Genomic DNA, 21,553 nt, shown 5'->3' with positions numbered 1-21,553 from the left:
ACCTTGATAGCAAGTACAAATTGCAGCTATTTCAATAATCTTAAGGTTATGAGACCATCAGTCTTGCAAATGCATGGCATCATTCATGAGGTCTGTAAGGAAAAACAGAAATTAAGTCATGGGTAAAAAAAATTATAGTGTGCTAGGGAAAGCAGTGTCCAGTTATCAGGGGGTGCTGAAGCAGTGTCAGCTCTTGTTTGTCTTTATTTAGTATCTTCAATACTCAGGTTCCCATAAGGTAGATTTTTGTCCCATGAGGACTTTGCACATGGAGTGGAATTGGATATAACCGCAAGGGGCAGCTATTCACTTATTCACGGATTTAATAATTATTTATTGAGTACTTACTATGTTCTGGAGCCAAAGGTTACAGAGATGGAATGGTTTGCTCCTAGCTTTCAAGGAGCTTATGGTCAGTTGGGAACAATATAAACAATAATAATGCTATAAGCCCCTTGCGTCATGAAGCACAATGAGCACTAGAAAAAAAAAAGCACTTGTGTTATTTTGTTATAACCAGAAATCCCAGGGACTGGCCCACAGACTCACCAGAACAGCCTCCCAGAAGTTTATTGGGGTCTGGAGCGGTGGCACCCAAACTTTCTTATGGTCTACCCTGCCCGTCACAGCCTCCGCACCCACATCCCTGTACACGTGTTTACTTACCGATTCTGTCATGTACCACTAGATAGGATTTCTGATGTGCTTGGCTCGTGCCCCTGGCTCTCCTTCAACACCTCCTGGGTAGACACCTCAGCTCTGACACCACCAGTCAGGTCCCGAGAGAGTCCTCACTGCGGCCGATCAAGAATCTGGACTGAGTCCGTTCATCCAGAGACTCGGGACATACAGCAAGTGACAACTTTAAAGACATCACGAGAGAACCCAGACATTTCCGGGAGGAAGACTAGTCACCACCATTTGCACAAAGCTCAGTTTCCCTGTGAATATGTCTATTCAAAAGGCCAAATTAGTTCGAAGTTGCTTAGTGAGCATAGAATTAGAACAAATGGAATTGTGGTCTGTAGGGATCTTTCATCAAACTGGAAGAACTGATTGAACTGCCCTTCTCCTCTCCGGGGATATTTCTGTCTAAATAACCAGCGCTGGACCTCAAATAAATACTGACATGTTTTACTTTTAGCGTTCCTTTTTCTAGAATCATTTTAGACAACTGCCTTTCTGTTAATACATCACCACCTCAGAAAACAGGAATGCACTTGATTGGAATGAAACTTTAAAATGTTAATTACATTCACGTCCTGGGGATTCAGCCTAAAGAGACAGAATTGCTTTGCTTTAGGCTGAAGCATGGCTGAGGGACTCTGAGCCTCGAAGGCTCCTCGGCTTCTCGGTTGTAAGAGGACTCTGGTCCAATTAGGGTGAGCTGCATCCTGCTGGCCCTGGGGACTGGGCTTCATTCCTCCCAGAACTCTGGTTGGTGGGAGGGCTGCAACTTCTAGTTTGATTGAGGTTTTATCTTGAGAGACCTTCATTCTCAGTTAACAGGTAAAGGTGAGCCCAAAGCCCGCTCACAGTAAATTCAGCCAGATCTTGAGTCAGGAAGAGCCCTCAGCCCTCAGATGATAGCAACTTACACAATAATTACAATTCTTTCTTTTCAGGTATTATTCTAACCAATATCATACCATATTCTTGTTCCCAAGAGGAAACTAGTCTATTTTGCTCTTGATGAAAGCTATGATATTGCAATAAAAAAAAAAAATAGCTCAAAACTACACTAAGACTTTTGGGACCCCTGAAATAATAGGTTTGACCACCACCAACACCTAAGGTAAAAACCTTAATGAAAACATTTACAAACATATTTTGCCCTGGCTTACTGGTTCTAAATTGCCATTCACTTATCTAGATGTCACTATATCCTAGATGTCTCTAAGAACGAAAACAAATACCATGACTTAAATAAGAGGGTATTTACATATCTCATATAGTAACAACATTCTGTATTTAATTTAAAATTAGAGTTTAAGAATAGCTGCACCAACACAAAAATAGTTTTATTTAAGAATAGCAGTTGAACTTAATATTATATATGTGCATAATTTGCATGAAAGAAAGGAAAAAATGTAGTATAAAAATGATTAGAGTGAACTTAATTGATTGATCATGTTCTTTGAAGGAAAGGTGTAGCAAAAATCAGTAAAAAGTAAAAACAAAAAAAACCCTCAGATGTTAGAAGAAAATTCTCCACAGACAATTTCCTGACCTAGTAGGGTTTTATCCAGCGATTCATGAATCAGGAAGCATCTAATCTAGGAGGGAGAAATTATCTCCGAAGAGCTGTGCAAAGGAAGTAATTTTTCTCGACCAAAGTGAGGAGGAGCAAGAAAGTTGCACCGGATGTGTGCTGATTGGCAAAAGCAGAGTCACTTCCCTCGTGTGCAGCAAAGAGGAGGCTTGGAGCCCAGTTGGGTAATGTGTGCTGAGTAGACAAAAGCCAACTGGTTGACTTGAGCCTTCTTTTCTGGGAGAGCAGGGCGTTGAAACTTCGTTAAGTTTTGGTTTGCCACCATGGGGCTTAGCATGAGTGACTCCATCTTCGGCCGAATCTGGTGATGTTAACTTGGGTGTAGTATTACAAGGAAAGGCTTTAGTAGCTATTTTAAAGCATGCTTACGTATTCTAGTCCTTAGCCAGGATAGTAAACATACTCAGAAATGTGCACATTCAAAAGGAGTTTCTCCCCTGGAGATAAAGTCAAGAGTCAGCTCCTGGTTGTATTAAATTCTTGGCCCATCTGTTCTAATGGAATGTGAGTCATATAGCTTAGTTGGGTGTTTTTATTTTGTCCTGTGAACTGCTTTTCTCCTGGGGACACTGGCTACGATCAAGTGAAGGGGGGGAGGAGTGTACAACTGTGTCTTCCCCATGAGTTCAGGGATAGAGGCTGATGGAGAGCCCGTAGATGGGCTCAGCTCAGCACTCCTCACCCCCTCACCTGAAATCCCCAGGAAGGAAGAAGTTGGAGGGGGAGACATTCCCTTTACAGTGACTAGCCTGTGGAGGTTTGGAATGGGAAGGGTGGGAAAATGATGGCCTTGCCTGGTCATCCAGCCTTCTCACCAGCTCCTTGCTTCCCAGGGCTCCCCCCACCCCCACACTGTATTCCCACAGCACCTATACCCAGTGTCTGAGCAGGCGCTGGTTATATAAAGACAAAGGTGGATGAGAAGCAAGAGCAGAATACCAAAGACCCCATTCCTGTTCTGTCCCTCGAGGTCTAGCCCAGGTGTTTCTTGCACCAAGACTAAGCCACCAGTACATATGCGAGAGTTCAAAACAGCCCCCACCCGCACATGGTCGAGCCAGGGGTGTCCCTCTGCTTTCTCCTCTACTAGCACTTACTCCCGAGAGTCCCTCCAGGGCTGCTCTTGGTAGGAACCCCAACTCTCGATCATTAATAAAACATTTTCTTACACACAGACATAGACCTTGGGAAAAGTCAAAAATAAGTTTGTGGGGATTTTGTGCAGTGATGTGCAGCAGGATATGAGGAAACGAGCTATTGCCAATGGAAACTTGTTAAAACTCAAGAAAGGGCTCTCTCTTTGGTTACTCCCATGATCGAGGTACAAATTACCCTGTTTGTTTGTTTTTCTTCCACAGGAAATTATTGGAATGCTGCCTCTTTCCCAAACCCATCATCCTACCTGCACTTCTCTACTTTCCAAGGGGAAACTAGTGCTGACATTTCTTTCTACTTCAAAACATTAATCCCCCGGGGAGTGTTTCTGGAAAATCTGGGCAACACAGATTTCATCAAACTTGAGCTGAAATGTGAGTATAAACTCTCTGTCAACTCGTGAATAGCCTCTCTTGTCACTTCCGGTGGATCCCGACCCTGACTATGTAATGTCATTGGATCCAAACATCAGTGGTTGCCTTCGTTCCAGAAATGGTGCTGGAAGGTAGATATAGAAACTCGAGAAAGACCTAAGCACCCCCCCCCCACCCTTGGATTGCTCCCAAGGAAGCAGGCACATTCAGAGATTCCCAAGCAGTGCTATTCAAGGAAGAAGATGAGAGAATAAATTGCTCCCGTAACACGGGGGGAAGGGTGTGTCTTTAAAGTTTATATATATGTTTCTTTTCCAGGGATTCAGGGTTAAGCGGAGACAGAGGACTGTGTAAAGTGATCAGGTGTAAGACATAAGACAGTGGGAGGAACAATACAAAGGAAAAGAGGGATAATAAAAATTAATGTCTGTATGAGTTAATGAAGCAGTGTAGACACAGTATTATGTTCTACGTAGAAACTTTCGAGTCTGCAGCTTTCCAGAATAGACCCCAAACCCACACACCCTCTAAAAGGTTCCATTCTGAATTTCTTTAGCTAAGGGTGCAGAAACTAACATAATCAGAGCAAGAGTAGATGCTGCCAAGCTTAGCCCAGCTCAGCTTGCCTTGGATCCCAAAGATCCTCACGAGGTCGTGTGGTTCAGGGAATGCCGTCTGTGGAAGGTGGGGGTCCGCTGGATGTGAGAGGGGCAGTTCTCATTATTCCAGAGGTATTTTATTCTCGGGGCAGTAGATCAGCTTCCAGAATGTACAGTCCACAAACTCCGAGGTTTGGTGAATATTTGCACACGTCAGGCTCTCCTGACTGTTCAGACCAAGAAAGAATCAGCGCAGATGACGGAACGGATACACAAGGCGAGGCCCCCGTGTCCTTCCACAAGATCTCGGTGCCCCTCTCTCACATCAAAAAGTCTCCTTTCTCCCAGTCTGCGCCCTTTATCTGAGGGCCTGTGTTACTGGGTCTGGTCCCATCATGATCCCAAACCCATTTCCTGGAAATATCTGATGGACTATTTTTCTCTTTCTGTAGTTGCAATTATGCAATGTGGTCTTTTAAAAAGGGACCTCAGGCAGTGTTTTTCTGCTGTGATCATGGGATTCTTTTTGTAAAACAGTGGACTGTGATTAACAGTCTTTGGAATTCATAGTCTCAGGTCGAAATCCAAGTCCTTGGGTAAATTGCTTCATCTCTTTGAATCCCAATTTCCTGATCTGTAAAATGGAGGTAGTAATTTGTGGGGTCATTATAATAATAGAATATGGATACTCATAAAGCATTTATTTCAGTAAATAGGAGGTATCATGATCATATTCCTGAGGATGCTCGTTATAGATCTAATCTGAGCCAGATCTGATTGAAAGGAAAACTGAGAATATTCTAGTCCTAGAATTAAAAAGTAAATAGTCAGGGACACCTGGCTGGCTCAGCCAGTGGTGCATGTGACTCTTGATCTTGGGGTTGTAGGTTCAGGCCCCACGTTAGGTGCAGAGATTACTTAAAAATAAAATCTTTAAAAACAAAAAAGTAATTAAAGAGTCATCCTCTCTTTACGTGACTTATGGATTGGAATTATTTTAAAAGGATTTTCATTTCCACAGTTAAAATTTATTGATTCAAACTATTTCCCAACTTCTACATTGGTTGGATTGTGTTTTAGAAAATATGAGGAAACGAGGCAAAAAAGAAAACTGACGATCCATATTTGAGTAATTCTATATGCTTCTATAAAATTACCTTGTCCTTGTTTTGTAAGCCTGCGCCTGGGTTGGAAAGAAGACAAACCAAATATAGACAAAGCAAAGGTTTCTACTTAGCACCTGCATAGTAGAATTTCAGTTATTTCTGATGTTGAAAAATCTTCAGAGATGCTCTCAAAGTTTCCCCAGTCTTTCCATTAGATGAAAACTCTGTGCAGAGGGAGAATGATAGCCTCGTTTTGTCATAGTGTTTCCCCCTGGTAAAGAAATGTGGGACATTCAGACCAGAGGCTGGCCTCTGCTTGGAGTCCTCCGGAGCTTCTGACAATTACTGAGGGTGGACGAAAGATCCTCCAGTGGCAGAGATACCGAATGCCCATCATGCTAGAGCATCTCCAGTGAGGTTCAAAGGAACCTATGAGAGAAAAGAAGGCACGTTTATATATTTGAGAAAAACTTCCTCAAAGCAAATAAGAAGCAGTGGTTTCATGAAGAACATGGAGGAAAAAATGGCCAGATGGAGGCTTGTGGCTGCCCCATTTATCACATTGCTCCAGACTCTTCTCTGCAGGATGCACAGGCGGTGGATGGGAGTAGAGCACTCTATCCCCAACCCATCTCTCTCTTGTGTGGCTGAGGCGCTCTGCACACCTGTTTTCCCGGCCAGGAAGCTCAGAAAAGACGGTTCCTGAAGTCACACTTGTAAAGACTGTCTCTACTGTTTTTTCCCCCTTTAACTTGGTAGGCTTTCTGATCTCTTTCTGATAGGAATTCAAATTTTGTTTCTCTGCTTGTGTCCCTGAGGAATTTTGTCACAGTTCATGCCTACACAGTTCATGGCTTCCAGAATAACATTTCTGTTAATTAAGTACATCGTGCCCTCCTGTCAGGAGTAGAAGATTCTTGACTCTAAGGACAGTGAGTCAGTTACACTGAGTTAATGAGACACCATCAGCATCTTCCTGTGCAAGTAAAAAAAAAAACAAACACGCAAGATAAAATTAGACTGATGTTACTCATTAGCATACTTTACAGGTAAAATTTTAAGACTATATTTCACTTACTATGTGTGTGTTCATTCATTCAGTGTTTATTTAGTACCTACAATGTCCCAGATGCTGTGCAAGGTGCAGAGGGAACATAGTCAAAAAACATAGTCATGGCTTCTTTTCCTCGGAGGGAAATCAGGGTTCTTTCTGTTTGTTTTGGAGGGTAGACAAGTAATCAGTAGTTACGATAATAATAAAAATAGCTCAGCTTTATACGGGCTCACTGTGCCTCCGGCACTCGTCCATGGATTTTTCCTAAATCAACTCACGTTCCTAACCAGCCTTTGAAGTGGGCAATACCATGAACATCTCTACCTTACAAATGAGGAAACTGAGGCACAGGCCAAGTAAGTTGCCAAGATCACCCAGCGAGGAAGTGGCAGGGCTGGCGCCTGACCCTGAACACTTTTTGTCTGTCCCAGAGTCATTGCTGTTAACACCAGACCACACCACCTCCCAGAACACGTTGAGGTGGCAGAGAGCCCCGAGGAGGAAGATGGAAACCTGCCTGGGAGACAAGGAGTGCTTCCCGGGGAGTGTAATGCTTTAATTAAATTGTGATGGTGAGCAGGAGCCAGTAAGGTGAAGAAGGGGGGAGGAGTGGGGATCGGGAAGGAAAATGTGGCAGGAGGGGCACAGCAGTGAGTGAGGGTGTGGGGGACAGAACCCAAGGACTCAGCAGGGAGCGGCCGCCATCGTGGGGAGCAGAGAGCTGGAGCAGAGGGGCTGGCAGGGGCAGAGCACTTGATGTGCTCTGGGCTCGGGACAGATTTGGCTTGATGTGGTCCTGACAGTGACAGTGAGCAGGGGCAGAACGCGACCAGCTTTGCATTCACCTGAGAGAAGATGGAAAGACAGACAAGAGGCGATGGGGCCCCTTGTTAAGATAGAGGCAGAGGGAATGGAAGAGAGAGACAACAACGTAGGGGTAGAGATGTGAGAGACCTTTAGGAGATAGAGTCCACTGGTTTTAACAAATGGTCGTGAGGATGAAGTGAAAAGGAAGGTTCTAGAATGAAACGAGTGTTTCTGGTTTTGACAGTTGTGCAGGTGGAGCACCTTTTACTAAGAAATACGGCAAAATGCAAACTACATTTGGATATTTTGAGTTTGCGCCTCTAAGGGATATGGTAGTTATCTGTCCAGGTGGACATGTCTAAAGGGGGCTGTACATACAAGTCTGGATCCCAACAGAGAGGTTAGGGTCAGAAATACAGTTTGAGAGTCATCATCACTAAGAGAATCATTAGGAAATCAGTATTTGGTGCCTTCAGCATGAATGAGGTTGCCCAGGACAAATGTATAGAGACAGGAAAAAAAGATGTCCAAGAATGAAACCCATATTTAAGGGATAGAGGGAAGCAAAATAGCTTGTAGCAGATGAGCAGAGAAGTAGGGAGACAGTGATATCCCAGGGATCAAATGAAGAAAGAGTTTCAGAAAGAACAAAAAAAGAGTGTTTGGTACTACTGAACTGAGAGGTCACTAAAATAAGGACATAAAGTGTCCCTCAAGTTTATCATGTAGAGGTCAAAAAGTAAGACCGTGTAGGGTGAGTTGAGGTGGATATGGGGGTCAGGGGACTGTGGTTTTGTTTGTTCTTGCAGCTGTTGTATGTGGTAGAGACCTGAGCTCACATCTATAGTAAGGAGGAGAATCTGGCAAACAAGAAGAGGTTGGAGGAATGGGAGAGAGGGACTGTCTGAAGAAGTGAGATCCCCGAGGAGGTGGAAATGAGTGCAATCCAGAATCCAAACATCTGAAGGGGCTGAAAGAAACAGGTAAAAGTAAGGAGGAGAGAATAAGCCACAAATGTGGCGGTCCCTTTCCAAATCAGAAATGATTTTGTGTTTGTTGTTTTTGTTAGCTTGTGTGTTTGTTAGCATTTTTGAGATGGCAGGGGAATATTGCCCTGAAAATATTCACTAACCACCATGGATAGATCCATTTATTTTTTCAGAGTTACCCCTAGGGAACAACTTGACCTGTCTAGAACCCTTTTCTGGCTAAGATGGTGATCATGACCATGGTCCCATCGTCAGACCACCACTTACTGGGCACCTGCCGGGGCAGAGGCAATGGGTAGATCCTGGAGAGTCTAAGATGAAGACAAGGGAACCCAACATTCTCACCTAATGAAGGAGACAAACACATTGATAACAGTACAGATGCATGACTTCCACTGAACCTTTCTTAAGTGCCAGGCACTGTTTCTAAAGCTTTTATAGGTATTAACAGTTCTAGGTTTTATAACAAGTTTTAGCCACATTTTACAGAAGGAGAAACTGGGACTACACAGGTCACACAGATGATTCCAGATAGGGCACTTGCGATCATTAAAACACGATAAGTAAATCACAATGATAGCCTTAAGGTACTCTACACATCTAGAGGAGAGGTACAGAACCCTTCCTGGGAATGAAGAGGAAGAGGAGGGCATGCCGGGTTAGGTCAGAAAGAACGGGCAAAGATGTTAGGTAGACGAAGAAGTGGGGCAAAGAATTCTAGGAGGAGAAGACAGTGCAAACAGAAGCATGAACGAAAGTGTCGGAATGGGGAACGTGACAGGTGTGCGGGAGCTATGAGCACGTGGCATTGCTAACAAGTATGAAGTATGATACAAGCAATGGGGACATTCTGGCAAGCCTCAGATCTGATTCTAAATATATAGTGGTCTAGGTATTCCAGCCAATATTTATTGCCGCCTCTGTATGTGCCAAAGAGGAACTCCACCATCCAGTGGGAGAGACTAGCATAGAAAACAATATTTTGGATAAGATGAAATAAATATTAGAAGTACAAGTGATATTCAGTGGTGACCCAGATGCAGCAACAGTTAGTTCTGACTGGAGAATAAGAAAAGGTTCTTTAGAGATTGTATCATTTTAAATGAGCCTCAAAATGAATGAGAAAGAACACTTCGGGCTCAGGATGCCAGTCTTACATGGTGTGGATACATCAGAAAGGTGTTACTGGGGGCGCCTGGGTGGCTCAGTCAGCTAAGCGTCTGCCTTCGGCTCAGGTCATGATCCCAGGGTCCTGGGATCGAGCCCCGCATCGGGCTCTCTGCTCAGCAGGGAGTCTGCTTCTCTCTGTCCCCCTGCCTGCCGCTCTGCCTACTTGTGCTCTCTCTCTCTCGCTCTGTCAAATAAATAAATAGAATCTTTAAAAAAAAATAAATAAAAGAAAGGGGTTTCTACACCCCACACCAGTGCGGGGAGGGATATGGAGCGTCGTGTACCATCACCTCTCCAGGGCCAGAGCACCGCCTGGCCCGCAGCAGGTGTCGTGTAGGAGGTTGCCGAGCGAATGAGACGAACGGAGGAGGTGCTAGTCTAAATGGAGAACCATGGAAAATCTAGGTGGAGAAGGGGATCACCATGGTGAAAGGGCTGGTGTTCAAAACACTGACAAAGAACACACTGAAAGGTGGAAGGACAGATGATGGCTGGTGAAATTTTGGAATTCGAGATTTCACGGGAAAGCAGTTGGGGTGATAAGAAGGTCTGAGATGCATGGGCTGGCCATGCAAGTGGGATTGTAGGTTGTATGAAAGGGCTGTGGAGAAAGTCAGGGAATGACGAAGAGGCCAGAGGGTTGGCAGGTCATCCACATCACCACGGGGGCCCCGGGTGGTGATGGCAATGGATGGAGTGGACACGGAGCCTGTGAGCCAAATGTTCCAGTACTCAGATCCAAAGGATGACAGCAGGAAGCGTGGGGAGAGTAAGTGTGTGTCACAGGGGGACGCTTTGCTGAACAAAGCCTCTGGTGCCATAGAATACTGGAAGAAGCAATGAGAGTGAAGAATAAGCCCAGCTGCGGGCTCCCCCCCGCCCCTGACATCACTGGGAGAAGGGGCTGCAGTGATGTTTGTACATGAGGTTCCTGAAGGTGGGCTGCAATCAGGAAACTGTTGGAACTGTCTGACGATGAACAGTGACCATGGAGGGGTTTTTCTTTTTTTTAAGTGATATATAATTGACATGTAACTATATTAGCTGCAGGTGTACAACATAATGGTTCAGTATTTTTATATATTACAAAATGATCACCGCTGTAAGTCTAGTTAACATCCATCACCTCTGATAGTTACAAGTTAAGTTTTTATTTTTGCTCAAAAATTTAAAAGAGGTTTCAGAGGACACGGTGGGAAAAAAAATTTTTTTTGACACGATGGAAAATTTTTGAAGGACGTGTTCACTGACTAGGAAACATTCAGGAAAAGCAACCAGAAACTGTTGTAATACATTAGAATAAGCTCCTATATTCACCAAGTTTGAGCTTTTTCAGATATCAGGATGGCTTGGAGAAAATATTTACATTTAGCAGGAATATCTCCACAAAAAATGTGGAGGCAGCAGTCTAATGTCCTGCTAATCTTAGGAAAAGGTATTAAGGAAAAACTTTCATTTTCCAAGATGCAGTCTTCTGCAGTGCACATGCTCCAGAAAGTCAGAAAATATTCTGCAATATGTAGAAACTGATGAATCAGAAGAAATAAACTAACAGCAATTTATCTTCCACTATTTCAGAATTGGAACAACTTTTACATTAAAGATCTTCACTTATATCAACATGAGAAATGTCTGACTCCACTTAGCTGGCCTGTTGTGCCATGGGGATGCTATTTAGGGTTTTTTTTTCCTTTAATATATATTGTGAGTTTTTATTAATACAAGTCAGGTGTTAGCACCTAATTAATTTGTATTAATTTTCTTTTAATTATCTAAACCAACCTGGGTTATCAACATAGATTTAGGAAGAATTTTAGTGATTCTACTACTTCGCAAGTCTAGCTATGAGTTCAGTTTGTATTAAAGGTTTGGGATCTAAAGAATGATTCTGACTTGGTCATTAAAATACATAAGGAAAAAATACCTAAGGAAAAAAATAGATCAGAAAAAATTAAAAACCTGAACATTATTGTGATTTTTTAATTAAAAAAAATTTCTCTAGCTTCTGATGTAGTTGTTTAATTTCTATTAGAGGCCAAAAAGAAAAAAGTTCAGAGATACAATTTAAAGATGAAATTTGTGTTACATTAAAGCTATGTAATGTATTAGCTGTTTGCATTTGAAGTATTAGAAGATATACAAATGATTAGTAAATAACAGAGTCAGATTAAATTTACTCAGATTTCTTTGCCCATCTCCCTGAAGGGACAGTCATTTGAATACACGGTGAAGGTGCCCTAGAGTTATAAGGGTAGACTTTAGAGGAGGATGTCCTCCTGATACGAAAAATTACCGGTTACCTTGGGTGTTACTGGCCACACCCAAAGAGATAGCTGGGACTCAACTTCTGCTCTGAAAATCAGGTGGAATCCAGAGCACAGGCTCCTGAGGACCTCACTGCAGGCCCCTGTGCCCTTAGAACCTCCGTTTTAGCCCCCAGCCTATTTACATAGTCAAAGTAAAGGCATTTTAGGACAATAAAAAGTAAGTAAATGTTAAGAGACAAGATTCCCTCACAGACATTACACCGCACATATAGTACAACACATACTGGTTTCTTTTTATGTGACATTCAAAAATAGACCACAGTAATCCACAAAACTAGAAGTCACAACAGTGTCCATCTCTGGGGATTGGAAGTATTGACTGGAAGGGGGCTCAAAGGAACCTTCTGCAGTGGTGGAAATGTTCTATATCTTGATCCAAGGAGTGATCAGATATGTAAAAATTTACTCAACTGAACACTTAAGACTTGCACATTTTACTGTCTATAAATTATATTTTAATGGAAAAAGAAAAAATCCTGCTGTGAGAAAATCTGGAATGATTGAATGACAAAAAAAAATTAATAGAACAGTTTTTCAACAAGAGAAATAAAGAGCAGGATTCTAGGCTGACAGACCATCTGTCTGTCTAGAAAGCATCTAGATCTAGAAAGATCGAAGTTGCTTTACCTACCCAGATGTCATCACATTCCCTGGGAAAATAAGAAGGGCAAGCTGGACCATCTTTAAGGTCTTTTCCAGCATCAACAATCCCATAAACCTGCTGGAGGCCATCAGCCTCACCTGTGGCTTGCCACCTCCCATTCTAAGTGAGCTCATACGGAAGCATTGTCTTAACTTTCCATGCTCTGGTTCTCAGTTCTCCTAAGGATGATGGGAGGAGGAGGGTTATATCAGAACAAATGATATCTGCTTCAAATAAATTCCAGCCTGCGCACATGCTTCACCTAAATGTAATTAGGAGATTTCCTAAAATCATGGACCCCTACTTGTAAATTCTAATTAAGGATCCATCAGAATCACCCATAGGTACCTCAAGCTCAGTATGTCAAAATGAAAATCCATCATCTTCACCCAAAAGCCCTCTCCTGTGCTCCCCATCTTAATTAATGTCATCACCACTTTCTTCATGACCCAGGTTAGAAAGATCGAAGTCATATTTAATGTTTCACTGATGTCCCCACACTAGATAGACTGTTTATCTTGATAGAACACTCTATTTTTTTTAAAAAGATTTTATTTATTTACTTGACAGAGAGAGACACAGCAAGAGAGGGAACACAAGCAGGGGGAGCGAGAGAGGAAGAAGCAGGCTTTCCGCAGAGCAGGGAGCCCGATGAGGGGCTCGATCCCAGGACCCTGGGATCATGACCTGAGCTGAAGGCAGACGCTTAACGACTGAGCCACCCAGGTGCCCCATAGAACACTCTATTTTTAATAATGTTATTCTGACATTCCTGATGGTATGTCATCATACCAGAGCAGTCCCAGAGAAAGCATCAGTTCCAACTAGTTGGAAAAAGATGAATGAAACAAAAATGAAAAGATAATGAAGTCTTCTCAAACTTCTCTTTATCCCCCATGATGGCTCCTTTAGCTGAAATGCCTTGGATTCTTGATTCAAACAGCCTTATAATTATTCTCCCTCACCTCCTTCCCTCCTTCCTGACATCCACCCTCCCCGGTGAGGACAGATTTCTACAGATCTGCCCTATCATTCCTTTTCTTATACACCATGATGGTTTGTCAATGCATTATAATGCAAAGTTCAAGTACTTAAGCTTGGCAAATGATTCCAGGCTTTAACCTAATTTTTCAGTCTTCTTTACATACGAACTTTGCCCCTCACCCACCAGTACCACGTGCTTTGCTTTAGCCGCCCCCCCCCCCAATCCTCCACCTACTGACATTCTCTGGTCTCCACCCAAACTTTCTTATGACCCACTGTGTCTTTGCCTGTTCTGGAATTGTCTCTCCCCTCCCCCATTGAAATCCTGCCCACACAAATAATTTTTTTTTACCACATCTCGATTTAAAATATAAAACATACATATCATAGAAGTCTTTCATTTTTCTAAAAATATTGAAATTTCTACAAGACAATTCCATGCACTGCTTGGAAAATTACATAGACATCCTCATTAAGGAGCATCTTTATATAGTGTTTGTCTGAATAGAGTATATATGGTGGGTGTCATTCCTATAGAAGAATGCTGCAGTTTCATAGAGATATTTTTGCTGATAGAATGTTTCTTCTTCTATCTTGCTTTCTCTAATCCTAATGTGTTCTGTACTATTTACTGTGTGTGGTAGGACACAAAATCTTTTCTTTCAAAAAGATGGCATGTGAAAGTGTCGAAAAGACCAACTACTGGAATCAGCCTGCCTGTGGCCAGCCAGAAGACAACAGGCATTCTAAGAGAATTGATTAAAGAGGCTTGGATTCATGCATTCTGGTGTGAGGCTGAGATGGGAAGAAAAGTGTACTATTATTACTCAGGAATAAACACCGGGATTAGTGAGAAAAGTACAAATCTCTACTTGGAGTTATCATAGGATTAGAGACCTTACTTCTGCCATTTTAGAAGAGAACAGTATCTCTACGGGCTCTCTATTTTCATAGAAACAAATGTCTCAAGGAGACAAAGTTGGTGCATCATCAGCGCATGTTACTAATGCTGGCGAATTGATTCAACGAAGGATGACACTTGGGACCAATTAATTCAAAGCTGCTTAAAAGAAGAAGAAGATGCAATAAATCAGGGAGCAAAGCTTTATTTAAATATAGTGAGTAACTGGGGAAGATTACTTGAAATAGCTCAAAACCAGACATATCTCAAAGGGCCAAAGAGGACGGTAAGCGTAACAATGCTAGGGTTTTGCAAGTCATCGAACACCTAAATTAAAACCAGGTGACCGAACACAGGCCAACTGGATGTCAGCTGGAAAAACCGTACAAATACAGTTTTTTACAAATGAAGATTTCAGGGAGTTCTCTTTTTAAAGACCTATTTTGCTCAAATTACAAGATAACTTTTAACAGCAATCAAGATAGGAACTTTGAGAAGACAAAGAGAAACATAAAGGCTTCCGTGAAATCTCATATAGGACGAGGGTCATAGCTGAAATATACTCTTCTTAAACACTTTAGGAAAAGAAGACTCGTTTCTATCTCTATAATATTTATGTTTTACTTTTTTCCCCATGTCTTCCTGATTTACATAGGACTGTGGTATAGGAGCTTCTGAGCTGGCTCTTCGGAACCTTGGAATACACTTTCTTATAGATATGGCCTTGTAAATGTCACTCAGATTCCATGGCTAACCATAAAGACTTTTGTGGTTTGTTTGTTTTCTAAGTGTGGGTGAAAAATAAACCTGTACGTGTCAGCTCGAGGTCTGGGTTGTAGGTTCTGGAGTCCGTTCAATGTTGAGCAGAAATGTTGCAGAACAAAGGAAATTTCTTCCCATGTTTCTCAAAGTTCAGCTTGTCCTTGACAAACCTCCCCAGAGGACAAGCGTTTGTTTGCCTTTCTGATAGGTAAAGCGCAGTTCTGCCTCTCCTTTCCATGGGACTCACCTTGGTGAGTTGAGCGAAGGAGGTGGCTCCGACATTCACAGGTACTTCAAGGAGTCAGTCTAGGCTCCCTGATGGCTCCTAGCCCTTCTCTTTGCTCTAAAATGTCATAGTTCTAGCAATTACAGAATTCCAATAATTCATTCAAATATAATACTACAACCCATATATTTTTTTATATGTTACAGTGTTCTGATAGAGAGATGGATGTTGAAACTATAGTAAAACCATTATGATAGTCATCCCTTCAAAGTTCCATTGGTCTGATGGAGAAGACCCTTTGGTTAACTTTTTAACCTCCTAAGTAAGTGATTCAGGAATAAGAGATGTTCATATGTAGGAATAAGTTAAGCTGCTGTGATGACTAACACCCCAGGTTTTGGTGACTGTATAGCAGTCTAGCACACATGTTCTGCTCCATGAAGTTCTTGCACACGGTGACTTGAGCTCAAGGCTCCTTTTGTGTTGTGGCCCCACCATCTCCTGGAGCCTTGGCTTTACTAAGTCCAGCTGGCAGACGGAGAAAGGGAGGGTGGAGAAGCCTTGCTTCCGTATCCACACGGGCCCAGAGGTGACACACTCTCCCACTCTCATTCCACTGGTGGTAACTGGTCACATGGCTCCACCTAGATTTCTAGGGACTGGAAAATGCAGCTCCTGGATGCGTAGCAGCTTCTCCGGGGTGACTATTGAAGGGAAAACATAAACTTCTCGTGAAAAGTTGGCATCTCTGCCACAGCTCCGGCGGCAGTGAAAAGGAGTCAGCTTTCACCTTGCCTAAAGAGATCGAGGCAGGTTCCAGAAGATGCGGCATTGGATCTGCCTTGGAGGAGGACAGGCAAATAGATGAGATAAAGGCATTTCTCCAGAGAGTAAATAGCACAGGCAAAAGCAAGGAGAGGAGGAAGATCATGGAGCACTTGAGGAATTGAAAAGAATGTAGTGAAAGCCCAGGGACCAGTTAAAAGACATTTTTCGTTAGAGTAATGACCCACCCACATATCTGTGTTAGGAGTTTGACAAAAGAAAGCTAGCTGGGCCCAACGCCTCTTGGGAAATTACTCATTTTACTTGCTTTTGCAGATAGTGTTAAAACGATCAAATTTGTTTTTCTGCATCTCTGAATTTGATTCCTGTGATGAGAACTGATGAGAAGGCCAAATGACTTCTCATGGAGAGTGGTTGGTATTTAGTATTCTGCAGGGTCTTTCTGGGTAAGTGTAACCAAAGCCAATAATAGAAACAGTGTATATCTGTCAAGTGTAATTATAACACTGAATTATGCTCATCTTGCATTCCGATTCCTGTATACATTAAACATCGGAACATGTGGGCACTTCAGACCTGTGAGGATTTTACTTTGAAAAATAGCATGCCCTTATTTTTAGCCATTTTTAATAGGAAAAAAATTCGCACCTTGTTCAAAATTATTTTATGGTACAGTTTGACCAGACTCTCTCTCTTCTTTAATCTTCTCAGGTATCTTAAAAACAGTAAAGAACTAAGGAGGAATGTTTTGGTCCACTTTTAAATTCCCTCGAATTCTCTATTTAAATGAAATCCCATTCTTTGCATTTGGATTAATCTCTCTGATTAAACACTTGTTAAAATTATAGAATAGAGTTGCTTAAAATGTCACCAATCTTTGTTAAAGAAGTGGAAATTATCGGATTGTGGCTTTTAAAAATTATACAAATATTGTTGGTTTATTGTTAAATGATTTAAAAATCCAGGGAAGCAGAAAGAATAAACCAAAAAAATCAGCTGTAATCTCATATTCTAGTATACTTAACAATACTCTTTTGGTGTGCACATTTCTCAACATTTTTCTATGCACTTACATATGATTTTTTACAAAAATAAGATCATATGGTGCATACTGTTTAAAACCCACTTGTTTCATGTAATGATACTTTAGAAGCAGATTTTCATGTCAGTTTTTTCTTTTCTTTAAACTCCACAACAGTGACTTCTTTTTTCAGCTGAGGACAGAGACTATATCAGAATCTCTAAGAGAGCATGTGTACTTTGAAAAACCATTATTTTATATTAACAAAACAAAACAGAAAAACTATTGTTTTTGTTCTACAATCTATAGAATGTAATGCACAAAAAAATTATTGTTGGGAGGGAGCCTGGGTGGCTCAGTCAGTTAAGCATCCAACTCTTGGTTTGGCTCAGGTCATGATCTCATGGATCATGAGATCGAGCCCTGTGTCCAGCTCCGCAATTAGCGGGGAGTCTGCTTAAGATTCTCTCCCTCTGCCCCTCCCCCAACTCACACACTCCCACTCTGTCTCTCTCTGAAATATATAAATAAATCTTGAAAAAAAAAATTGTTGGTTGGTGGGGCATTTATCTGAGACACTCAGGAATTTGTTTTATCCTCCACCAGCCTCCCATATCTGGGCACATCAGCATCTGGAGATGATAATTAGATTATTATGGCAACAAACGGGAGCATGGGTTATAAAAAGATTGGGGAACAGTGTCTCAGTTGCCAGGTGCTTCATTTAACCAATGATCCTTTATTGTTGGGCTTAACTTTTAAAAGTTAGATTTTTCTCACATTCTGATCTCCTGGCTTCCTGTTGTGAATTCTCAGACCCATCATCCCACACGATAGCAAACTCCATATATGACTTCAGGTGTATTAACCCTTCTACAATATTGATGGAGCATTTATCTGAGACATTTCTCTGAGGTCCTGTATTTTTAATATTCAACCCTAAGATTCCTCGTTTCTAATATTCCTGCCACATAGAAGGTAATGAACGAATTTAAGTCATCGTAGCTAGAGAAAATGAACAAGATAATTTAAGTCAGCCGTGCATCTCTTGCAGAGATTCCAAGGAACTTTGAGAGAAGTTTTTCACACTTTCAGAAAGCTTGTTATATAGACAGTGGTTCTCCTGTTCTTTCCTATCTCTCAGCAGTCTCATTTAAAGTCTCTGTTCGTCTGTGGTGCGGTTTCCCCTTTTCTCCACTCTTTGCCCAAAACTGCAACTACACTGTTGAGTTGAGGTGCATCTGGTGTTCTCATGGAAAACAGAATAAATCTCTTTTTATATTCTGTGTCCATGGCATGTAGAATGTAGAATCTTTATTTGGCACTTTTTTTTTATTAGAGAGATTTCATCTGAAGTCATGCCAATGGGGCACTGAAAGGGTATGGTGGATAGGAAATAATTTGCCACAAAAGAGAGAGAGACAAACAGTGCTTGTGCTAAGACCTAAAGCCTGGGCTGCAACTCGGTCCGTGGCACCTGGAAAACAGACGTATTCCCAGATCTCACCAGCGGACCTCCTCCACAGCCTCATCCTCTCCTCCTGGGGTCGGTGGCTTTTCCTCATTATCAGTGTCCACGTAGGCAGAGCCATCCACCACTCGGCCATTTAGAAGCCCCAATTCACTAACCGACTGGTATGTTGTCTCCTTATAAGCTCCAGTGTGGTTCAAGTTTACACCTGTTGTCTGTTTTCCGATTCTCGCTGTTTCAGCATGCGGTTGTATTTCCTCCTTTGAACCTCACATCCCCAAGTCCATTCTCCTTGAACTCTCCAAAGCCGTACATCTCAATGCGCCTGCTCTCTCTGACATCACCCGAAACCAACCCCATAAATTACCCCTGGTCCTCCACCGGAGCACACTTCCTTCAGTGCATGTTTCTCATTTTGCCACACAAGCTGGCTGTGGTCAAGAGAAAAGCTCGTTTGACGTTCCTCTCCATCTCTGGAGACTCCACAGGCATCCAATTTCACAGTTTCTACAAAGCAGCTTCTACATTTCCTTTTATCACAAATACCCTATCCCCACAGTCACCATCTGGGACTTTCATCTATTCTTCCAAACGGGGCACTCTCTGCCCAGCACACAAGTCTCCACTGGTTCCAAACACGAGGGTATTTAAAACCTGTCGACGTGTCCCTTGCTAAGGACAGGTCCTGTTTCACGCCACATGTCATTTTGGAAAGATTTTTGTCTTTTTCCTTTTTCAGTCATATAGGTCCATTAATATTCAAGAAGTTATTCTCAGACGACAATTAAATGCATGGAGAAAACTAAAATTAGAAAGACTTTGCATTTTAAAGACAGCTCTCTGTTTCTTGCATGGCCAATGGTAACTCCCTTTTGCTTCCTTTTCTCTGTGGAGGTCTTTGTGAAGTTATTTTTTAACCGTAATAAAAAGCTTAAAGGCCAACATACATAAAGAGAAATATTTCTCATACTCAAGAGGTTATCAAGATACCAGAGGTTCTAAAATGAGTTCATAACATTGATTCTTAAGCTCCAGGCATTTCCTTGAAGAATTTCCAGAAGACTTCAAATAAACTTTCCTTCTCAGTGTTCATTTTCAGATGTGTTTAACATCGAGTTTTAGGGTGTGAATATGCATATTTGGCTCTAAAAATTTCTCTATTCACACACTATGTCTATTACAAAGAAAAAATAGGTTTTTTTTTTAATTTCCTTCACAATATGAAAGGCAGTGCAGTATTGGTTAGAAAAACCAACACTCTGTGCTTAGTTATAACTGGATGTCAGCATCTCACAGATTCAATTCCCTTTCTGGGCTGTGAAGGCGAGCGTGGAAGTTAAAATCCATTCTCAGAAGTCCTCCAGCCCCACATGATTGGGCTCAATCACATATTTCGAAACTGAAGTGGGTGTTTGGTTTTTGCCGAGAATCCCCCTGCAAGCTTAGAAGGACCACAGCCCGTGCGGGGCCACACACACCTCTGACACCCACCGCATCTTCAGGGGGTCATCAAACCCACCCTCAATCCCACAGCTTCTAGAAGACTCTTGGAACTCGTGGAAGGCTGCTGTGCTTGGGGTTATGGTTATCACAGGGAAAGAGGAGAGCTTAGACTCAGGCGGGAGAAGGAGAGCACAGGGCAGGGACCTCGAGAGGCGCCAGATGCTGAGTTTCCAGGTGTGCTCTTCCTGCAGAGTCACGGACATGTCACTTCCCTGGCACTGACTATGACAGAACGTGTGGGGTACCGACAACCGGGGCAGCTCCCCTGAGCCTTGGTGTTCAGAATCTTTATCCGGGCTCCAATCCGTAGGAATGGTTGACTGCCCGCATGACTGGCCTTCGTCTCCAGCCCCTCCCGGGGGTGAACTGTGTGCACCACACCTCCCCCCTCCACCACATTGTTGGTCAGCCCCCACCCTAAATCACATCGTTACACGATCCAGCATGACTCTTGGGCAAACAAAGACACTCCTAGCAGGCACAGCATTTCAAGGGTTTAGATACTGCTTTTCCAAAGCTAGGGACCGTGTGGGGACCGCTCTTTGAAGCAAAGTTAAACTCTTTACTGTACAGTTTTGAACATCTTTCTTTGGATGGCAAAGGAAATAAACTTTGATTCTTGGGACCTTGCTGCTAGAATGGCACTTGGTGATCAAAGCAGAATTCCAGGACCATTTTCCTCAGGGACACCTGGCGTTAGCAAAATGCACACTCCAAGGTCCTCTCCCAACTTACTGAATGAGAGTCTCTGTGATAGGAGGCCTTTGGAATATGCTTCTGATGGCACTGCTGAGTTTATCCTGGATAAGCCTTTGATCCTCAAATGTCATATATTTGGAAACAACCTTTAGCATCGTTTTTTTCGAGCTGATGTCTTTTCAGTCATATCCTGATCTGAGAGTGAGAAGATATATATTCTTACTTTATGCTCTCAGGGCAGATGCTTGTGGAATCTAAGACGCCATTCCTTATGTATGCCTGTCGCCTAAATTATGGTTTGCCTTAGGAAAATATGTGGGTTTCCTTGCTCAGAGTATCTATATTATAATAGTTTGGCCTCGTTGGCCAAAACACTAGGAGTGTTTCTATTCATCCATTCATTTATTCACAAATTGTGCCTACTCTGTGGCAGGCATTGTTCTAGGCGCTGAGGATCTAACAAAAATGAACAAAACAGAAAATGCCTCTGCTTTAGTGAGGCCAGGAGCACATGTATATTGTGCCAGATGGTGATACAATGCATGCTACGTAGGTCAAACGAAAATTTTTTTTTCAGGAGAAAGGAGAAAAGGCAGCTGAGAGAAGGATTCACTATTTAAATTGGAAGGTTTAGGGAAGGAATTTCTAATATGATGACATGTGAGCAGAAGGGTAAAAGAGCAGACACAGAGTTATTTGGGTAA

General features: G+C 42.3%; 1 protein-coding gene across 4 annotated transcripts in view; it reads left to right on the top strand.

Annotated features, from left to right (window-relative positions):
- CNTNAP2 (contactin associated protein 2) overlaps positions 1 to 21,553 on the top strand; it is a 1,915,205-nt gene that overhangs the window by 1,672,654 nt on the left and 220,998 nt on the right. For all 4 annotated transcript variants that reach the window (XM_032401131.1, XM_032401133.1, XM_032401132.1 and 1 more), the window contains one exon: positions 3,631 to 3,801. In XM_032401131.1, the coding sequence (XP_032257022.1) occupies positions 3,631 to 3,801 (171 nt within the window). The remainder of the gene's footprint in view (positions 1 to 3,630; positions 3,802 to 21,553) is intronic.

This window comes from Phoca vitulina, unplaced genomic scaffold (genome assembly GCF_004348235.1).
Source record: "Phoca vitulina isolate PV1807 unplaced genomic scaffold, GSC_HSeal_1.0 scaffold4, whole genome shotgun sequence".
NCBI classification, from domain to species: domain Eukaryota; kingdom Metazoa; phylum Chordata; class Mammalia; order Carnivora; family Phocidae; genus Phoca; species Phoca vitulina.
This window is presented reverse-complemented; position numbering and strand designations above follow the sequence as displayed.